Source organism: Alnus glutinosa, chromosome 5, assembly GCF_958979055.1.
Source record: "Alnus glutinosa chromosome 5, dhAlnGlut1.1, whole genome shotgun sequence".
Lineage (NCBI taxonomy): Eukaryota > Viridiplantae > Streptophyta > Magnoliopsida > Fagales > Betulaceae > Alnus > Alnus glutinosa.
In genome coordinates, this window is record NC_084890.1 from 7,419,338 (window position 1) to 7,441,542 (window position 22,205).

The 22,205-nt window shown below is 36.8% G+C and overlaps 3 protein-coding genes and 1 long non-coding RNA gene across 4 annotated transcripts; all 4 read left to right on the forward strand.

Moving 5' to 3' along the window:
- The first annotated feature begins 6,560 nt into the window (after positions 1-6,560).
- LOC133869880 (probable polyol transporter 4) lies at positions 6,561-9,736 on the forward strand. The gene is made up of 2 exons (XM_062306975.1): positions 6,561-6,982; positions 7,860-9,736. The coding sequence occupies exons 1-2, from the start codon at positions 6,766-6,768 to the stop codon at positions 9,245-9,247; spliced, it is 1,605 nt and encodes a 534-aa protein (XP_062162959.1). The 5' UTR covers positions 6,561-6,765; the 3' UTR covers positions 9,248-9,736.
- Positions 9,737-12,773: 3,037 nt separating this feature from the next.
- On the forward strand, positions 12,774-13,798 carry LOC133869598 (probable glutathione S-transferase). Its single transcript, XM_062306638.1, has 2 exons — positions 12,774-13,153; positions 13,242-13,798. Exons 1-2 carry the CDS (start codon positions 12,839-12,841, stop codon positions 13,584-13,586), a joined length of 660 nt encoding a protein of 219 aa, XP_062162622.1. The 5' UTR covers positions 12,774-12,838; the 3' UTR covers positions 13,587-13,798.
- A 1,301-nt stretch (positions 13,799-15,099) lies between these two features.
- Positions 15,100-17,185, forward strand: LOC133869710 (uncharacterized). Its single transcript, XR_009900505.1, has 2 exons — positions 15,100-15,561; positions 16,945-17,185. It is a non-coding gene; the product is annotated as an uncharacterized LOC133869710 (long non-coding RNA).
- Positions 17,186-18,753: 1,568 nt separating this feature from the next.
- LOC133869440 (probable glutathione S-transferase) lies at positions 18,754-21,350 on the forward strand. The gene is made up of 2 exons (XM_062306433.1): positions 18,754-19,122; positions 20,887-21,350. Exons 1-2 carry the CDS (start codon positions 18,808-18,810, stop codon positions 21,202-21,204), a joined length of 633 nt encoding a protein of 210 aa, XP_062162417.1. The 5' UTR covers positions 18,754-18,807; the 3' UTR covers positions 21,205-21,350.
- The last annotated feature ends 855 nt before the right edge of the window (positions 21,351-22,205 follow it).

Sequence of the window (22,205 nt, forward strand, 5' to 3'; positions counted from 1 at the left end):
TACTTCTCAGATAAACCCGGCCTCCAGGAGCTTCTACACCTCCTCGGCTACAGCCTAATTCCGCTCAAGAGCGAAGCTTCTTCTTTGCTGTTTGACCGGTCGATGACTCGGGTCAACCATTAGCTTGTGGACAATCACGGAAGAAGGTATCTTAGGCATGTCCTCATGGCTCCATGCAAAAACGTCTTCATTTTGTTTAAGGAATGCTACCAAGGCCTCCTTTATTTATGGGGAAAGCTGCGAGCCTACCCGGATCTTCTTCTTTGAGTCACCGAGCTCGAAATCTTCTAATTCCTCGACCGGTTCCCCCAACTACGATTTCTACTTTCCTTCATCTTTGGTCCTCTCTCCACGTCCCGTAGCTTCAGGGAGCTTCTTCAAGCTAGTATTATAGCATTCTCGGGCCATCCGTTGATTTCCCTTTTCAACGCCGATCCCTTCCTCGGTGGGGAATTTCATGCTCAAGTGCGAGGTTGACGTTACTGCTTGGAGATCATTGAGTGTCGTTCTTCCGAGGATGACATTATAAGCTGAAGGTCGATCTATTATTATGAACCGGACCATTATAGTCCTTTGCCTCGGGTATGCTCTAGCCATGACCGGGACCTCGATCGACCCGAACGGGAGCACCTGTTCTCATGTGAATCCCACTAGCGAATGCCTAGCTGGAATCACTTTTCTTCGATCGATCTTCATGAATTCAAAGGCTGACTTATAGAGGATGTTAGCTGAGCTTCCCGTGTCGATTAGGATGCGGTGAATCTTGTGGATGGCAATAGCCAAGCTTAATACCAAAGCATCGGTATGCGGGAGAGATACCCCTGCATAATCATCGTCCGAGAACCCAATCACCTGGGCGTCTCGTTTCCAAGACTTTAGAGGTTTTTGAACCGAGTATACCTCGAAATCCCTTATCTGCCTTGCATATGCTTTCCTAGCCGAGCTGGACTCTTCTCCTCCTCCGAAACCCCCCGAAATCGTCTGTATCTCCGGAAGGTTTTCCTGAAGTGCTGGTGGGGCTCGGCTCTTGCTTCTTTCTTGTGCGACCCGAGGATTTGGCCTGCGTTCTGGTTCCCTGCCTCTTTCCCGATCTCTTCCTCGGTCAGTCCGAGGATTGTTCTGATTTTGGTGGAACCGATTGTGATCTTCCTGAAGGCGGTTGCCGTGCCTTGGGTCCGGTAGAATCCTTTGATTTGCAAGGAATCGGACAAGTTTCCCATTCTCTATGAAGTGTTCTATCAAGATTCTCAAGGAAATATGAGCTTCGGTGCGATGTCCGATGGTATCGTGGAAAACACAATACTGATCTGCATATGGTGAATTTGGGTTCACGAGTACTGGCCTAGGCTTTCAGTACATGGGATCTCGCTTTATCTCCATGAGAACATCCATGGTAGGAGCGTTGAGGGGAGTCCAGTTGTGATCTCGGAGCGACTCCCGGTGTCGCTTTGGTCTGGCCTCCTCTCTTTTCGGAACACGCCCACGTTCTTCTTGCCGAGTGTCCTTTTTCTTTTTCTGACGCTCGGAAGTGGACGGGTGAGTCTACTCGGATCCCAATAGGGCTCGGAGCGTTTCCTCCTGATTAATATACTTCTCGGCTTTCTCATGAAACAGTCTATATTCTGAGGGGGTTTTCAGGCTATGTCAGCCATGAGAGCTCCGTCCTTTCGGATTCCCTGAAAAAAGGGCTCCGTATATGAAGTCATCGGTTGCTGGCTCAGCTTCGAGCCGTGCCTGGTTGAATTGCATGAAAAAGTCTTTGAGAGACTCCTCAGGTCCCTGATGTAATGACATCAAGGATCCGAATGGCTTTCTCCTAACCCTCCCGGCCATGAACTACGTTAGGAACATCCTTCCGAGGTCGTCGAAGTGACGAATGGAGTTCGGCGAAAGTTTCGTGAACCAATCGCGAGCATTGCCCGAGAGGGTAAGTGGGAAGGCTCGGCACGCTATCATCTCGGGTGTTCGGTGGAGGTCCATGTGAGCACGAAATTATCCAGATGCTCCACAGGATCTTTAAGGCCTGTATAAAATGGGATTTCCGGGATTTTGAACTTCTCAGGAAGACAAATGTTGGCCACCTCCTCGGTGAAAGGAGAGGTAGTTTTTTGTAACAGATTTTCAACTAGGGAAGCTTTTCCCTTGTCGTTTCGTTGGATGGCTGCAGTTAGAACGTTGCATCTTTGTTCCAACCGGGCAACCATACCCTGCACCGCCCTTTTGGTCTCAGTTTGAGGAGGGGGTAGATTGCCGGGGATTTCTTCCTCGCGGTCATTTCTCTCCTCGGACCCCTCAACGTGGTTGCCTTCGTGTCTTTCTTCCTCCCGACGTTCGCTGATGTGACTATCACGGGCCTCTCGGTTTTCTGGATTTGTTGCTGTCCGATGGAGTTCCGGAACCCGAGCTTGGAGTATGGCATTCATGGTAGCCAAATCCTCGATACTTTTGGCCATCTGCTCTATCCTTTTGTTCAGCCGAGTGAGTTGGGGATCGTTTGAGTTTCCTTTTTCTCAGGCATTTCTGTCATCCTGAGGCATTCTGTTTGCTTCTGATTTAGTGTTCACCATAGCGGATTTTTAGTAGAAAAACAACAAATGTCGTACCACAGACGGCGCCAAGCTGTTGATACAGTTTTCCGGTAGGTGACGTGTAGATCAGTGATTCGTCAGAGTACTCCTTCTCGCTGCAAACAAGAACAAACACTGCGTCGGGGGGATGCCGACAACCCCACTCCGATGCTTAAGTAAGTGTATTGTTTGAGAGTAAATGTGCAGAGTAAGGTTATAAAGATTAATCAGCGTACCTTAACATATAAAGAGTCTCAGGTATTTATAGAGATCGAGGAGCAGTTGAGATTGCTATCGGGATATGCGGTGATCAGCAATTGAAGAAGACGTGGTTTCAGGCACACGATCTTATACGGGCGACATGTCGTTGACGAAGCTCCAGGCGCACGATCTAGCTTCATATTGTGCATCGTGCTCCTTAGATCCCGATTTCTCCGCGATAGGCGTGGGCGCAGGTGCCACTGAGTACCCAATTCGGTTACCCGGGTCGGTTGAACCGGTTAGGCCTTAATGATTTTGATGGGCTCGGATAGATTAATTTCTCTTGATCCATTTTGACTTGGCTGGGTGGACCCCGATGGGCCTGGTGTTCGGGTTGGGCCGAACACCCGAGAAGGTGGGCTTGGTGTTCGGGTTGGGCCGAACACCCGAGAAGCCAATATTCTCCCTAACAACATGCAATTAAAAGAACAAGTGCTTCTTACATGTAAATGATACATGTCACTATTAGAAGTTGGTTAAAAAATAAATAAATTATTTGGGCCAAAAAAACAACCAATTTGGGATCTGGCCCATAAAGATTAACTGACTTTAGTGAAATAACCGAATTAACTGAAGTTGTTGAAATTAATATATATGAGTATAAAGTCGATTAATTACCAATTTAACCAACTTGGTCAATCCGGCAAACGAAAATGGCTAGGTCTACCAACACCGATTTTACGGATACTTAACCCTAGTGTAAACCACACTATATGGACGGATAATGCCCTTATTTTACATTCGTATTCACACTCTATGACTGCTTATCCAAGGCAACGGAAATCCGTCCATAACTATTCACGGGTGAGCAATTTTGTTTTGTATTAACCGCTTACTTTTTTGCATTTGGGCTCTTTCTAAGATTTATTCATTTATTCTTTTTACTATTAACTTACTTTATATGGGCATGTTGTGTTTTTTAAAGCTTTTCCATATGAGCTTTTTTAACTACTAACCCATGGTCAATGAGGATGGTTTGATCACATTTTCCGAGCACATATAATTTCATTTTTAAAAAAATTTGGATAGTTCTAATTTTTTATATTTTTATTATAAATGACACATGTCGTAATCTGATTGATGGTGACATGGCATTTGACAGTTTTCATAAAAAAAAAAATTAGACGGAGGTTGGTGCATTGACTTATTTGTTATTTTTGCATACTAAAGTGAACACTCAGCAAATCTTTATGCCCTATAAAGCTTATTACAAATCAGTATAACCGCATTAACTAGTTTTACATTTTTTCCAAAATTTTATGATGCGAAAACGGGTTGAAATCTAATTTAATTTATTTTTATTTTTTTATTGATGAAATAGAATTTGAATTGATCAAGTTTTGCTAAGGTTCTATATTAACAAACTCACTAGCAAATCCACGCTATTATTGGTTCAGTTTGATCCAATAAACCAAGCATGGGCCTAGACAACCAGAGTCCATCCAATGATTCCAGCCCCCTTGTTCACGTTGCATGACAGAAGTCAACAATAGAATGAGATTTGAGGCTGTTATCAACTGCTCTATCTATATGTGCGGACTTAGTTTAGGTGCGGTAAAAAAAATATGGCGGTTGTTTTTTTAAATGGTTTATATTTAATTTTAATTTTTTTAATGAAAAAATAGAAAATTAAATTAAATTATTTAAAAAATATATTGTAATTTTCTTTAAAGCGCCTAAACACTTGTTTAGAGAAATGGTAGAAATTTCTTACAACTCACATATAAGATTAACATGTGTCCCTTGACATGTGCGAAGTACGTGTTGTTTTAATAGAATGTGCTTCTCGTATGCTATTTTAATAGTATTAATAGAAAAACATATTATTCTCACATGTTTAAAGGACATATGTCACTCTTATATACGGGTTGTATGAAATTTTCTACAAACCGATTTATAAAAAATTTCTGTTCCTAGACAAAATAATGAAGTAACGTATTAATTTCTTGAAAAGGTAAAATATCCTTGTGTGGACATTAACTACTGTCAAATGAAAGTAATTAGGGAAAAATATATATTAGCCCTCAAACTATCATCATTTCTTCGGATGGCTCCCCAAACTATCAATGCTTAGATTCTGGCCCCCAAACTACCACTTTTTGATTTTTGGGCCCCATCCGTCCATTTATGCAGTCAATTCTAAACAGAATTCCGAAAATACCCCTCCTACACTTTGAAATTCTTATGGTTAAGGGAGGGGTATTTTCGGGTTGTTGGCCAATTTCTGTTAGAATTAACGGTATAAATAGACGGACGTGACCAAAAAATCAGAAAGTGGTAGTTTGGAGGGTCAGAGTGCAAGTGTTGGTAGTTCGGGGTGTCATCCGGAGAAAGGGTGGTAGTTTGGGGGGCTAATATATATTTTTCCCAAGTAATTAAAAAGATTTCAACCATTCATTCTGCTCTTTTATCCTCTTTTATACATTTCATCATTAATATCCATAAATTTGGCACATATACTTGCAATCTAACATCCATAATTATATTTATTAAAAAAAAAACCATCCATAATTAAAAGTTAAAAAAACAAATTGAAGTGATAAGTCGAGTTTTGATAAGCATCTCTCGAAAGAATAATGCTATATATTACACTATATTTTATACTATAAAAAAGTACACACATTCTTCTTCTTTTTTGAGAAAATAGTGATGAATTTTATAAATTATAGAGACAAAAATTCTTGTGTAGCAAGTACAATACTCTGAATGGGAGGAGGGCATCCACCCATCCACACCTGTTCTAGCCTTTGAATTAAAGTTACTTTAGCTAAGTAGTGCGCAACATTATTTGCCAGACAACTTACATGTTGGACCACAGAAGAATTAAAAGCCAAGAGAATAGCCTTAGAATTTTCAATCAGATTGCCATAAAGCCTCCACATATTCTCCTTAAACTACTATATAATTGTCAATGTGTTTCTCAAACTACTAAACAGTGTCCATATCCTTCGATGACAAAAATACTCTTTATAAAATTATAAAAATTCTTAAAATTATATAAAAACAAAACAAAAAAAAAAAAAAAAACTAAAATTTTAAGAAATAAGCCAAGCTTGGATTTTCATTTCTTTCTCCTATTTTTTGTTCTTTTAAAATTGTTTTTATAGTTTTCATTTTTTTTTTCAAATTTATAAGGATATATTTGTCTTATTAAAACTTTTTTTCGGGTTGTGTTTGTTTTTTTGTTAATTTGAGGTGGACATCGACATTTTTTTGAAGTTTAAGAAAAACATTGATAGAATTAATAGTTTTGGGATACATTAACGATGGACGTGATAGTTTGAATATGATATATATACCTTTTCTTTTATTTTAAATTTACTATTTATTAAGTTAATATGACCGTACCTATTAATTTTTATTAATAGAAAAATTAAAAGTTTATGTATACTGTCGTATCAACCTAATAATAAGATAGGGTGTAATATATTTGTCCGTTGAAATAATCCTTTTTCAGCAAATACTGGGGCTTGACCTACCGGATAGCGACGTGGCGCAAAATCATTTGGCGTTTGGGGAAAACAAGAGCAAGGAACCGTAGGGTTCAATTGTCACCGTACACCGGGTGGCTTTGCTTCCTCCTGCCGGAATCTCTATTGCTTCCTCCGGAAAAGAACAGGAAAACAGAATCTGGGGCCCACGTAATACATAGACGCCCCCAAGTTTGAAGAATTTTACTTGTTCTGCCATTTCAGATCTGAAACCACGAAAATATTTTGTGTCTGAATATTCTATAGCTGAGACCAGAACATCACCGCCAATTCCGCCCAAGACCAAAGTCTTTGGCTTTCTCTTCCCATTCGATGCCAAGCATCAAAAGGAGGAGAGAGATAGAGACCCATTAATGTTTCTCCATTTACATACACAAATATAAAGAACAAATACATATATTTATATATATAAACAGAGAGAGAGAGAGAGAGAGAGAGAGAGAGAGATGGGGTTGATGGGTGGTGAGGAAAATGGGAAGGGAGAGGGGGTGGTAGAGATTCATATGGGAAGCAAAAACAAGTACAAGAGGATGGATTCTGATGGCACCGAGGAGGATGAGGCATTGTCCAATGAAGGCATAGCAAAAAAGAACCATAACACCAGGAGATTTGTCTTTGTCTGTGCCATCTTTGCCTCCCTCAACTCCGTGCTTCTTGGATACGGTTAGTCTTTCTTTTACATCACTTTTGAACATGATCTCTTTGGTTTTGGTTTTATCTGATTGATTATTAGAACCCCACAAATGATATTTTTTCTGGATTTGAATTATATTCCCTTTTTCTTTTTTCTTTTAAAAAAAAAAAATGTTTAATGTTCTCTCTTTGATCTGCTTATTTGGTAGAATTCCATCTGATGTAAATCTAAATATTCTATAGTTTTGGAATTTGAACTATCGAGATCATATGGCTTTTAGAAAATGTCTTATGTCTGTGATTGGATATTCAATGCATCGATAGTTGTTCAAATTGGAATGGCGTATACTTCATGTAAGTAATACGGATTCTTTGGTAAGCGCTTGAAAATGAATTTAAGGGAGGAAAATGCTCGTTGGGGATAAAAGGTAGAGGGAAATTTAGGTGCAAATTCCACTCAATGTCTGAAGATGACTAATTTCCAATTTAGTTGTCGTGGACCCGTGAAGGCGGTTGGCTCATATACCATTTTTGCACTTTACTTATCTGCTTCATGGATTAAAGGACTTTGCTGTGCTCCATTTAGATGCGAATGAATGCACATGGAGAAAATATTTATCCCGTTTTAAGTTTAAGCACAAAACTGTAGAGTAACAATCTTTCTTGACAACATAAAATTTTTATCTTGCAATCATTTCGCCATAATTGCTTTAAATTGTTGAAATTAGCACGATGAGTTGAAAAATTCTACTTAAAGCAAATTAAAGTTATTGCTTTTCGGCTGTATATGTAAATGTGAAAATGATAGTTATAATGTTGTTAATATATATCTTTGTTGTATTGGCTTAGTTGCTTGAGTATTCCGAATCCATGGCTTACAACGTGTACTTATCATATCACTCTGCAGACGTGGGTGTTATGAGTGGAGCAATTTTATTCATTCAGGAGGATCTGAAGATAACAGAGGTACAGGAAGAAGTTCTTGTTGGAATTCTGAGCATAATTTCCCTATTGGGTAGTTTAGCTGGTGGAAAAACATCAGATGCTATTGGTAGAAAGTGGACAATTGCATTTGCAGCCATTGTGTTTCAGACAGGTGCTGTTGTAATGACTCTTGCTCCAAATTTTGGAATACTGATGGTAGGTAGGCTCTTGGCTGGAGTGGGAATTGGCTTTGGAGTCATGATTGCTCCTGTATATATTGCTGAGATAGCACCTGCCATTGCCAGAGGATCTCTTACCTCCTTCCCTGAGATATTTATAAATCTAGGAATCCTTCTCGGATATGTATCGAACTATACTTTTTCAGGGCTGCCCGCACATATAAGCTGGAGGATCATGCTTGGCGTGGGAACCCTTCCCTCAGTTTTTATTGGGTTTGCTCTGTTTGTGATCCCTGAATCCCCGAGGTGGCTAATTATGCAGAACAGGGTTGAAGAAGCAAGAGCAGTGCTTTTAAAGATAAATGAGAGTGAAACAGAAGTGGAAGAGAGACTAGCAGAAATACAGCTAGCTGCCGGGACAGCTAATGCAGAGAAGTATGAAGCAAAAGCTGTCTGGCGCGAAATATTAAATCCTTCTCCTCCAGTGCGGCGGATGCTAATCACTGGTTGCGGAATCCAGTGTTTCCAACAGATTACAGGTATAGATGCAACTGTTTATTATAGTCCCACAATCTTCAAAGAAGCTGGAATTGAAGGCAATACTCAGCTTCTTGCAGCAACCGTTGCTGTTGGGTTGACCAAAACTCTGTTCATCTTGGTAGCCATATTTCTTATTGACAAGGTGGGGAGAAAGCCTTTACTTTACATAAGCACAATCGGAATGACTACTTGCTTATTGGGTCTCAGCCTTACTCTAGCTTTCATGGGGAATGAAAAGATCGGGATTGGAATGGCGATTTTAGCAGTTTGTGGGAATGTAGCATTCTTCTCAGTAGGACTCGGCCCGATTTGTTGGGTGTTGTCATCTGAAATCTTCCCTCTAAGGCTTAGAGCTCAAGCATCAGCCCTTGGGGCAGTGGGTAGTAGGGTCAGCAGTGGCGTGGTTGCTATGTCCTTCCTCTCCGTGTCCCGTGCAATTACAGTAGCGGGAACCTTCTTAATTTTTGCTGTAATTTCAGTTTTCGCCATTGTTTTTGTCCATACATGCGTTCCAGAAACCAAAGGAAAGTCTTTAGAGCAAATTGAACTGCTCTTTCAAAACGAGGGAGCATGGAGAGGAGGCGAGGTTGAAATGGGAGATGCAGAGCGTCTGGTGCAGAGAGAACAAGTGGGTGGCATGTCTGATTCCTAAACCACAAACTTCGAACAAGAAGCTCCAAATTCTAAAACTCCTTCAGGTAGTGGGAGGTGATTACAGAGGATTCTTCTAAATTCCCAAGATGGAATATTCTTCTAAAACTCCATGATGCCATGGATAAGAGTTGCACACCAATGTGCTTGGACTTAATTATTGGGAGCTTAATGTGTGCAATAGCTCCTCTATGATTCTTTTGTCTTACAGTCTTCCTCCGTGATTCTTTGTCTTACAGTCTTGTGGAGATCGAGTACAGATTGCATTGATTCCATCAAACTAGTAAAACAATCGTGTATCTAGCCAGACAGATAAGCATATTCTAGTACATGTTCCTCCATTGTTGTTCTGTTTCAAATTCTCTTTGCTCTTTTGGGCAACAAAGTTGCTGTATTCTTGGACTAAATTTTTACCTGCTTTCTGGATGCTGATTCATAAATTTGGTTAAAACAAGAAATAATACACAAATTGCCACTAAATTTATTCAAAGCCTAGTCTTTAGCATTGCTCTCTGTAAGACATCCAAATCTGAAGAAAAGAGTGTTGCTCCAAGGTGGCCACCAACCACTGTGGTGGTAGTATGGTGGCCACCTTCAGGCTACCTGATTGTAGCTGTCACCATTGGCGACTGCAATACAAACCCAACTTTCTTTTTAAATATTTATTGTTTTTATTTTATATAAACAATCTCCTCTATGAAAACATATAATACTAATTATATGTGATCAATGTTTGTGTAGGTTTTGAAAAGAGTACAATCTCTTCTATGAAAGCATATACTATTAAGGATTTTTTGGAAGTGTTTTTGAAAAAAGTTTTGTAGTTTGTTTTGAAAAGTAGGCCGCATATGAAAATTTATTTTGTTGATTAGTACTTGAAAAGTTTATCAAACGGGTTTGTTTTGAGTTTTGAAAAGAGTTGAAAAGATTGAAAATTGATTTGGTGAAAATCACAATGGAAAAAAGTGTTATACGTGTGGAATGTATAAAAGAAAATTTATTTGGTTAAATTTTCAGGATTGATTCTGAAAAGTAGAAAACAGAAAAATGTTTCCACAAAATAAAATAAAAACTGTTAGAGTCTACAGTGACCACGCCTAATGGCCTCGACAACCATGGCTACCATGTGGTCGCCAAACAGTCCTAACAGCTATTGTGGGGTTATCGGCACAAAGTTGATCAACAGATGATCCTAGGTTCTACCGGCCATTGCGTAGCTGCTAAATTTTGGCCGCTGGGTTACGCAGCCGCTAACCCATTGGCGGCATTGTGACAATCTCAACACTTGGAATATATATATATATATATATATATATATATATATATATATATATATATATATATATATATATATATATATATATATATAGAGGCAATCCTCAAACCTAAAAAGGAAAAAAAAAAAAAGAAAAAAAAAGAAAAGAAAAGGTGTGTGTAGTTATTTTTTATTTTTTGGGAAGTATTTTCTAGTTTTTGAAAAGAGTTTTATGATTCATTTAAAAAAAAAAAAAAAAAGTGTATTAATGGTGAGTGCAAAAATCCTTATGGATAGAGATATGATAAGAACTTTTTTTAAAAATAAAAAATAAAAAATTAATCATTGAATATTTAAAAACCACATATAAGAAAACAGATTTAATAGTTAATTAAAAAAATATTAAAATTATTCAAAAATTATACAACAACAATTTCTTGAATGATAACTGAGAAGCCAAAACTGTTTTTGCAAATATTCTTAAAAATAAATGCACTACCACAAAGTACAAAGGGGTGAGACCCAATGTGTGGGTCCCATCATAATGTGTCGTATGGTAGTGCATTTCATGTGCACTCACTAGGGATGTAATCGAGCCGAGTTCGAAGATTTCAAGACTGACTCGTTTATGAGTCGAGCCTAAATAGTCGAGCTCGAATTCGAGCCGAGCTATAAATTACATGTTCAAGCTCGGCTCGTTTAAAACTCGGGCGAGCTCGAGCTCAAGCTCGAGTTCGTTGAAAATGACATTCGAGCCGAGCCGAGCCGGGTTACTGGACAAGCTCGGCTCAATTAGAGCTCGATGTAAACTATTAAATTTTTCAATGAGTGATCAAAGCAGAATTCAAGCCCAAATTTATGAACAACCTCTATGCATTTATTAATAACATAAATATATAATATGTAAGTATATAAGGCATATTATAAAATATATTACATAACTATAGTTTATAAGTAACAAATTAATAATATGTTATTATATATAACTACAGAGTATAAACAATGGTATATGTATAATGTGAACAAATAGTAAGTCTAATATATTCTATATAACTAAGTAACTATAATATAAGTATAATATATAACTATTGTTAACCATGTGTGATGTGATATATGTGTTTATATATATATGCTAACTATTTAATATTGTTATATACTAACTATTAATAACTTAATATGTTAATTTAATATACTAAATATTGTTATCAAAGTATTATAATTAATATGTAATATTATATATATATATATATATATATATTATACTATGTTTACTATTTACTAATATATATGTAAGATATGAACGAGCTAACGAGTCGGGCGAGCGATCCGGTCGAGCTTTAAACGAGTTAAGCTCGCGAGCCCCTATCGAGTTTTGTCAAGCGAGTCGGGTATGTATCACTTACTAATCGAGCGGATTTCAACAGTAACGATCGAGTTTCTACAGTATCGAGCTCGAGTTCGGATCGGGCTAAACCGAGCAGGTATCGAGCGGACTGTCGAACGGACTGGCTTATTTACATCCCTAGCACTCACTATAAGTATTTTGAGCATTTTTCCTTCACCATGTCCAGAGGACCATAAGCAAGGTAATTAAAAAAATATATATCATTTTAAAAAGTTTTTTTTATATTTTTATAATTTTTTTATTAAATTAAAAAGCAAAGTAAAAACTAGATAAAAATATATTGAATTCTTATTAATGATATCTCATTTTTAATATATAATATTTTTCATATTGTTCAAGACAAAAAAAAAAAGAAAAAAGAAAAAAGAAAAAAAAAAAAAGAAGAAAAAGGGCATAAATTCACATTCTTAAAATGAATTAAAATTTCTTTCTAATAGTATGAGCATATTTGAGTGGCAATTATTTTTTAAAATATTGTTTTTAAGAATTCAAATTTCACCTAATTTTTTTTTTTTAATTTTGTATTAAATTTTTTAAATCATCTAAACGTAATTTTTTTTTTCTTCACAATTTTAAATATTTTTTTTAAAAAAAAAAAAAAAAAAAACTCTTACCCAAAAGCGACGCGAAGAAGCTAGAAGAGGGACTGGTCGTTTATCTCAGAATAATAGTTTAATTTATATTTTTTATGAGTCATCTGATTCTGACGAAAGCAATGACATCGATTCGTCCAGACTCCGGAAGGACCTGTTTTTTTTTTTTTTTTGAACAAACTCCGGAAGGTCCTAGAGTCTATGGCAACGACGGAATTACCCTCGAAACGCGGCAAGCTTTTGATAATTCCAAGCCTTTAAAAGCGCAAGCTACACACAACCCACCTCCGCATACTTGCTTTGCTTTGCTCTGGTCTTTTGTTGAGCTTGTGTGAGAAAATGGCGGGCGAGGTGGTTGTGCTGGATACCTGGATCAGCATGTTTGGGATGAGGGTGAGGATCGCGCTGGCTGAGAAGGGAATCAAGTACGAGTACAAGGAGCAGGACCTGAGCAACAAGAGCGACCTGCTTCTCAAGATGAACCCGGTTCACAAGAAGATCCCGGTTCTCATCCACAACGGGAAACCGGTCTGCGAGTCCCTCATCATCGTTCAGTACATAGACGAGGTCTGGAGGGACAGGTCTCCGCTGCTGCCATCTGATCCTTACCAGAGAGCTCAAGCCAGGTTCTGGGCTGATTTCGTCGATAAGAAGGTACGTACATGTACATCTCTTCATTTTCCTTTCTTTTATTTTTAATTTCTTTCAGTACTGTTTGACAAATTTGAATGTGCTTAATTAGGTGTACGATGTTTCAAGGAGGGTATGGGGGACAAAAGGAGAAGAGCAGGAGGCAGCAAAGGAGGAGTTCTTCGAAACCTTCAAGATATTGGAAGGGGAGCTTGGTGACAAGCCTTACTTTGGGGGTGGGAGTTTTGGGTTTGTCGACCTTGCTCTCATCACTTTTTACAGCTGGTTCTACGCCTACGAAACATTTGGCAAATTCAGCATAGAAGGGAAGTGCCCCAAGATTATTTCATGGGCTAAAAGGTACCTGCAAAGGGAGAGTGTCGCCAAGACCCTTCCCGCCCAGAAGAAGGTTTATGAGTTCCTCGTGGAGAAGAGGAAGAGTCTTGGCTTGGAGTAAGTCTAGAAACTGTGCTGCTCTCTCTGTTCGGTCTGGGTCTCCTACCTTTATGTAAAAATGGCATGTAAATTATCATGAATAAGCTGCAGTACACTTTGTTGTGTCTGCCAAATGTTGGGTGAAATTGTGGCCTTCCACCGTTTGGAGTGTACGCAAGTTTTGGTGTGTGTATGCAGAAGAATGAGAAGTCTCTCTTCTTTTCGTTTGTCAAACTTTTCTGCCCTGTATTTATAGTTTTAAAAAGGCCAGGGAAGAAGGAAAAGAAATAAATAGTTGAACAAAGTATCCAATTTTAAATTTAGAATTTACAAAAAAGAACAAATGGATTATGAGGATAATGAAAAAAAAAAAAAAAAAAAAAGTTCATTGAAGATCCTCGTGGTATGCAATAATTACAAATCGATCATTAATGTCAAATTCTGTTAAAATTTTTAACAGATTCCGTCAAATACCACGTTAGCGACATGTGTCGCCAATAAGATGGCGACACGTGTCCATCTTAATAAAAAGATATAAATTTACTAAAACATAAATAAAAATACTTTTTATTTTAAAAAAAAGGCCACCCCCTGCGGCCACTGGGGGTGGCGCGCGGCCACCCCCAGTGGCTGGGGGCGGCGCACGGGGGTGGCCCAACCACCCTTTCAGCTTTTTTTTTTTTTTTTTTTTTTTGAAATTTTTATTTTTTTAAAAAAAGTATTTTTATTTAGTTTTTAATAAATTTATATTTTTTTTTATTAAGATGGACACGTGTCGCCATCTTACTGGCGACATGTGTTGCTGACGTGGCATTTGACGAAATATGTTAAAAAATTTAACAGAATTTAACGCCAGGAATCGATTTGTAATTATTGCATACCACGAGGACCTCCCATTAACTTTTTAAATCATAGGGAGTGAAAAATAATTATGGCATACTACAGGGACCAACGGTGCAATTATCCCGAATTCTAATTCTATTTACAAATTTCAAGGTAAAAAAATGTGTTTGAGTGTTGAATTTTTCGATTGAAAAATATTATTTTTTAATGGTAAGAAATGATTGGAAGTTTAAAAAGTTGTGTATAATGATTAGTATTGTGAAAAGTTGTGTGAAATAATATTTAAATAATAATAATTTATTATATATTGATTGTTTAATTAAAAAATAAATAAATAATTTTTTTTTAAAAAAAATTAAAATAAAAATAGAAAAAAAATTGGATGAAGGGGGTGGCCGCGCGCCACCCCCTGAGGTGACCAGGGGTGGCGCGTGGCCACCCCCCAGTGGTCGAGGGAGGCCGCGCGGCCACCCCTAAGTGTAATATTTCAGATTTTTTTTATTAGACACAAAATATTAATAATATTTATAATAATAATAATAATAAAACTTATTAAGTAAGTTTCGTTAACTTATTATACAAGTAAGAAAAAAAAAAAAACAACAACAAGCAAGTTGTCTCCTTCTTCATTTATTGTTATTCTTCTTCTTTCTTCTTTCTTCTTTCATTTTTCCTTCTTCTGTTCTTCTACTTCTCGCCGAAGCAGACCCACCGAGCGAGAGAGAGAGAGAGAGAAAGAGAGAGTTCAAATGAGAGAGAGAGGAGAGGAACAGAGAGTGAGACCGGAGAGAGAGAGAGTGAAATAGGGAGAGAGATGCTGAGAGAGGGGAAGTGAGAGATCAGGAGACAGAGAGAGAGATCGACGGGAGAGGAGAGAACCGGCGACCCGTCGACCTAGGTGGCGCGATTCCTGTGGCCAGAACCGAAATCCGGCGAGGCAGGGAGAGGTCCGGCGGGTTGTGAAACCAGAGGAGGCCGTGCCTCCATGGGTCATCGGAGGCACGATTTTTGGCGGTTCCGGTGGCGATTCCGGTGAACCCGTGACTCAGTGACCCGTTGACCCGAGACCCGGTGGCTTGAAGGCTGATTTTTCGGCGAAACCTAGGGGGAATTTCCGGTGGTTTCCCTTAGCCTAAATAGAAACTTTCAAAGGGGTAATTTCTTAAGTATTCTTGTGTTGTTTGATTATTAAGTTGTGAGTATGTAATTGTTGTGAATGATTTTAGTGACTGATTGGTCTTGGTGCTGTGATATCTTGAGTTTATGAGTTTTATTCGATTGTGTTGAATTGAGTTGTGTTTTGGTTTATATCGGTCAGTGATGTGATGGAGACTTTTGGTGAGTTTTTGCTACTGGCCGATTGAAGCTTGGTAGGGATTTTAGTGTTGTTGGGTTGGTTGTACGTGTGTAATGATTTTGGTTAGAAAGGAATTGTGATTTCCTGTGTGTTAATTATGAGTAATTTTGGAGTATTTATAATTTGGGGTGCAATTTCCGGTTGAGATGTTTTATTTGAAGTAGCTTGTTGAGTATGTAATTGAGTACGAGATTTTGGTTAAAGGACTAAATATTATTTTGATGAGTTTTGACCATGTACAATATTTTGGATTTACCGACTTCGGATGAAAGTGAAGTTGTTTTTGAAATTAGTAAAATTACGATTTATTATTGAATGAATTTTAGTACAATGAGTTTTTGCTTAAAGGCTTGAGGACTTATCATGTTTTGGACAAATTGATGAGAATTGAGTTTTCTCTTGATGATTGGATGATATTTATGTTTTGGATAAAGTCTATTTTAATGCCATAAACTTTAATGAGTTCAACTTAAAAATTGGTTTGTTTGGATATGAAGTTTCGGACTAAGGATTAGTAAATTTAAGGGAGTTGTTTTGGGTAGTACAATTTGGAGACCTCTTGTTACATGTTATTTTAATTAAGTTGTAGGCTTCAAATTTTAGAATATTCTTCTAAGCTTATTCTTTCAATTTATTAGGTAAAAGCTCGACCTTGACGCTAATTGCAAATCCAAGTAAGGGAACACTACCTAAAAACCCCGGCAAAATTTTAATAAAACTTTTCAAAAGAAAAAGTCGGGGATTTTCCTAAAACTCCTTCACTTCTCTATATTGATTATCACTTTAAATTCTGTCGTGATATTACTCTCATTATCAAATGTGATTGGGAAATCATGTGATTATATGATTATAGCTTTCAAAGTATAAATTGTGAATTAAGATAATGGAACTATGGTTCTCAAAATGTATATGAGCTATATGATGATTTCATGAGATTCTGTATAGTTGTATTTGTGCATCATATCGTATATGCTGCATGTGCTCCATGTGAGCGGATAATGATGATATTATCATAATTATATGTGCATATGTTCCACAAAGTTTTACAACACGGCTGCATCGTGTTTTGATCCGGATCCATTTGGGTAGCGTGGCAACCACATCAAAAGTGTGGGCTATCGGTTGGGAGGGCTTCACCTAGGGAAGTTCCTAATCCGTCGACTCTTCTCTGTGACGACAGGATGAGCGATTAGGTCATTCGGGATTGGTCCTTTTGGACGTGCCAAACATAACGTGCGCCGCACATAGTTAAATTGCGGAGGTGGGCCGGTGGAGGGTAAAACTGACACACTATATAAATGATTCAAGCACCATGCTGCATTAGATCTATTTATATGTTATTTAACTCTTTCTTTACCTGCTAATTATATGTGAATTTTATTTAGAATTTCTGAAAAATATCATACTTTTGTTTGTTGTGTTTACCTTACTGAGTTGTCAAACTCACCCCTTTCTCTCCAAATTTTTTTTTAGATGATACAGCGAGGGTATTTCTTGTAAAGGTGTATATCTCGCTAAGAGAAATGGATCGTTGTGGACCAACTATTGTATAGTATATCCCTTTTTGGGGTTTATGGCTTGTAATTAATTAATTAATTATAGACTATAATAATAAAATAAGAATTTCAAATCTCTATATTGTAAATGTACAAGTTGTTAGCACTCAGGTTCGCGTTTCTCCTTATATACCAAAACGGGGGCGTGACACTAAGAGTCTGAGGTGACCGCGCGGCCACCCCCAAGGGTTGGGGGAGGCCGCGCGGCCACCCTCTACTTTTTTTTAAAATTTTTTTTTTTTTTTTTTTTTTGTTGATTTAAATTTATTTTATTTTATTATTTAAATGTGGGACCCATGCGTTTTTGTTTGACTTTGGAGACAGATTGTCTCACGCGTGGGTCCCGGTCATCAAAGATCCAAAATTCACTTGAGTTTTGCCTGAATTCTAACCTGAGAAGAATTAATGGTGTATTTGTTTTGAATAATATTAAGAATAATATTCAACTTTTTTTAAAAATAAATTATATTTTATTTAACTTTTTAAAAAAATTTTAAATTTTTTTCAAATTTTTTTTTCACAAAGTCAAACTTCGTAATTCGCACAATAAATTCAAATAATATTCGAATTCAACACCAAAAGGGATCATAAGATTCTTCTTACTATCCAAACACACCGCATTCCTCAATAAAAAAAAAAAAAAAAAAAATATGTGATCCACGTCCTTCACAAGGAGTCAAGGAGTCCTGGCCAAGTGGCGCCCTTTTTTAAAGGGGTGAAAGGGACAGCCCACCATTTCATTTAAATTAATTAGTATCTAATTTATATTCAGAATTTAAAATTAGCTGCTATTTAATGACAATATATAATTATATATTATTTTTATTTCTATTTTGAAAAAAGAGGACGTGTTAACATGACATTATTATGTCATTAAATATAACAATTTTAAATTTGGTTCATAAAATAAACACTACCAATTCCATTAATTCATTAAATTTTGTTTTTCATTATATAATTAAAATTTTAGAAGAGTTGTAGCCAACTTGTGACACTAAATAGATCAAAATATATAAAAAAAAAAAAAAAACTTGTGACACTAAAATTAAAATAATAATAATAATATATTCCAACGGCCATAAAGTGCTCGTAAAATGCCGGTAAATACTTTGTCGATTTATTATTCAACCGTGGGTGAATAATTAAAAACCAAGGACGAAGGAAGGACTTCCCTTTTAAATATTTGATCCAAAAACTATCTCTGGGTGTAACTTATAAAAAAATAGTAGTTAAATTGATTAATTATCGTTTTTAAAGTTTAGCGATTTTACCGACAGAAGCGCTTGTAAAAGTTGGGGGAAGCGTATTTTGAAAAATATAAAGAAATAAAATAAAATTTTAAAACTATAAATAAAAGTCCAATATAAAATCTCACCCTAATGTGATTTGATGTGCATATTTTTGTCGTCTATATATACCTGGCATATTCGCATTCACCTTTGTCCTTTATCCTTTATCTCACTGATCTTCTTTGAAAGGTTGTGAGAATGGCGGAGGAGGTGGTTCTGCTGGATTCCTTGGCCAGCATGTTTGGGATGAGAGTCAGGATCGCTTTGGCTGAGAAGGGGATTAAGTACGAGTACAAGGAGGAGGACTTGAGGCACAAGACCGATCTGCTTCACAAGATGAACCCGGTTCACAAGAAGATCCCGGTTCTCATCCACAACGGGAAACCGGTATGTGAGTCCCTCATCATCGTTCAGTACATAGACGAGGTCTGGAACGACAAGTCTCCGTTGCTGCCATCTGATCCTTACCAGAGATCTCATGCCAGGTTCTGGGCTGATTTTGTTGATCAGAAGGTAGCACGCACGTCTCTGCAATTTATTTTCTTTTTCTAATGCTATTTTAATTTCTTTTTCGGTTTCTTTTGGTTGGCAAATTTGAATAAGCTTAGCATTCTTTCTTAGCAGTTTTATTTTATTTTTTCCTTGAAGCAAGCAACTAATCCAATGGTGATCCATTTAATTAAAAGGAGTTTAGTCTATTTGTTTATTTATTATTTATTTTTAAATTTCTCAGTTTTCATGGGTGTCTCATTTTTTTGGCCATCTTAGTTTTTAGAGGTGTTAGTATAATTTCCTGTATGGTAACGTGTCGTCTTTAGATGTATTCTTTCTGAGTCTCCACAACTTACAATATAAAAAGATTAAACACAAGAGCTTGTCGGATATGCCGACGGGTCTAAGATTAAACATAGGAGCTTGTCGGATATGCCGGCGAGTCTCACTCTGATGCATTTTTTTAGACAAAATATCAGGGAATATAATTAGAGCACAGTAAAGTCAGAGAGATCAGAGAGTTTTGATACCTGAGATAGTAGCCTATGTATAGGCATGTAATCTTGATACATTAGGAGTGCTCTGATTGTAGTTCGATTAATATTCTAATCTCTAGACCGTATGGGATTAGACCTTATTTAAATAGGAGTCCAGTTCGGGTAGGACTAGTCTTCAGTCTAATTTAAACAAGTCTCTTATCCCATATATTGTGAGATAAGAGGTTATCCTGAAAATTTCGAGATAGAGTCCTTCTACGCATTTTCAAAGATTATAGATCAGATCTTCCCATAAACTCCTACGAAAATTTCGGGATAAGGCTTCCGATGTGATATCAGTATGTTGTGCGTATTATTCTTGTGATGTAGAACATGAAGGTCCCTAGAAGTTTCTAGAAGGTCCCTAATAAATAGTTTTTCTTTATTTGATTTCCTTTTAGAATAAGGTTTACTTTTACTACTAGGATAAGGTTTACTATTGTTATTAGAATAAAGTTTACTATTACTATTAGGATTAGGATTACTTTCTCTACAAGTATTTCTCTTCTATAAATAGGCTTGCTTGTTATGTAAAAACTCAATCAATTGAATTGTTATAAAATCAGAGAATTCTCTCTCAAATACTCTGCGGAGTTTTATATTTCTTTTAGCCTGCGGGCTTGTTTTATCTTTTGGGGTAGAAGACGAAGATGCTTCTCCTTGCAAAATCGAAGACGCTGTTCTTTGATTAGTTACCTTAGTCTTCCGCTATATCATCTTGTGTCCCCGGGACAATGATGGTCCCGAGAGGTATCAACTATGCTTATCTTCGACTCTGATAGCAGAGGATATTCATAAATTTCTGTAAGGAGTATCCGAGACAGTTATGACCGACACGATCTTCATAGGCTTTTTTTCAGGTCAGATATATTGACTGAACCCACAGGCTTGGTCATGGGGTTATTTGGGCTTTAAGAATGATAATTTCTCTAGTAAGAGGTTTAATTATTAGTAGACAGCTTTCAATTTTTTTTTTTCTTTTTTTAAAAGCATCATGTTAATAAGCAGGCTATTTATCAATTCCGTACAAAAGATTCAAATAGCATCGTACGTATAGGTAAATGACCATTTATCCCAAACTCAGACGACTCTTATTAGGCTTATCCCAAAAATTTAAGAAATATATATATATATATATACATATTAATACGTATTTAATAAACTTTATTAAAATTTACTAATAGTGTGAAACTATATACATGTTTAGAATAAATATTAAAACTGGTTGAAATGTGAGTGCAAAATGCAGGTGTATGATGCTTCGAGGAGGGTATGGAGGACTAAAGGAGAAGAGCAGGAGGCAGCAAAGAATGATTTCTTTAAAAGCTTTAAGATATTGGAGAGAGAGCTTGGCGACAAGCCTTACTTCGGGGGAGAAACATTTGGGTTTGTCGACATTGCTCTCATCACTTTCTACAGTTGGTTCTATGTGTATGAGACTTATGGCAAATTCAGCATAGAGGCGGAGTGCCCCAAAATTATTGCATGGGCTAAGAGATGCATGCAGAAGGAGAGTGTCGCCAACACTCTTCTTGACCAGAAGAAAGTTTATGATCTTTTATGGTAGAGATGAACGGAAGTAAGTTTGATAATGATTTGCTGTTCGAATGGCTAGCAATTCGAATAGGTAATTAATGTGAATATTGTGCTATGAGCTTTACCATGAGCATATTTAAGATGAATAGGTAATTAATGTGGAGCATATTTAAGGTATCTGAGAACTTGACAAGCAGCATCAAGATGAAGCTCACGAGGACAATCCATATATTGACTTAGGATATGTATGGAATACACAATATCAAGCACATAATAGTCAAGTAAATGAGACGTCCAATTAGTATGTGATAAGTAGTATAATCTTCAATGATAACACAATCATGTTTGGTCAGTTTTATATTGGAATCCATGGGAAAAGAAGTAGGTTTGGTTGCCAAAAACCCAGAGTCTTGAGGATAATTTCCAGAGTATATTTTTGCTGAGAGATAGAAATACCCTTGTTACTCGAGCAACCTCCAACCAAGAAAGTTCTTGACAAACCCCAAATCTTTGAGACGAAATTGTTAGAAATAAAGATATGGAAGTACATAAATTAATGAAAGAAACATAAAAATTGTATGAAAAATTATTGAACTCTAGGACAATAAGGAGAATATTAATCTCTTTTAGACAAATATTATCTCTCACTTATACAATAAGTTTTGCAAAAGGGAATACAACATTGTCCTCATGATACAATGTTGCCCGAATTCAGAGTGTAGATTGCAAATTTGAATACTACTTTGAATAAGAAATTTTGTAATAGCGAAGAAGAATAAGAGAAGGAAAAAAGATTACTCAAATATGCAGGAAAAAATATATTTTTTAAATTGTAGTAGTTTATTACAGTTTCTAACTAGTGAAAAAACAGTTTCTGACTTTTGGAAAAGTAGTTAGAAAATGTAGTTTCTGATGGTTAAAAAAATAGTTAAATATTCAAAAATATGATTGTTTGATTAGCAGTTATACACGTCAAGAAAATGCATGTAAATAATAAGCTCGCTTGCGACAATGCGATCTGCTAAGTGTGTC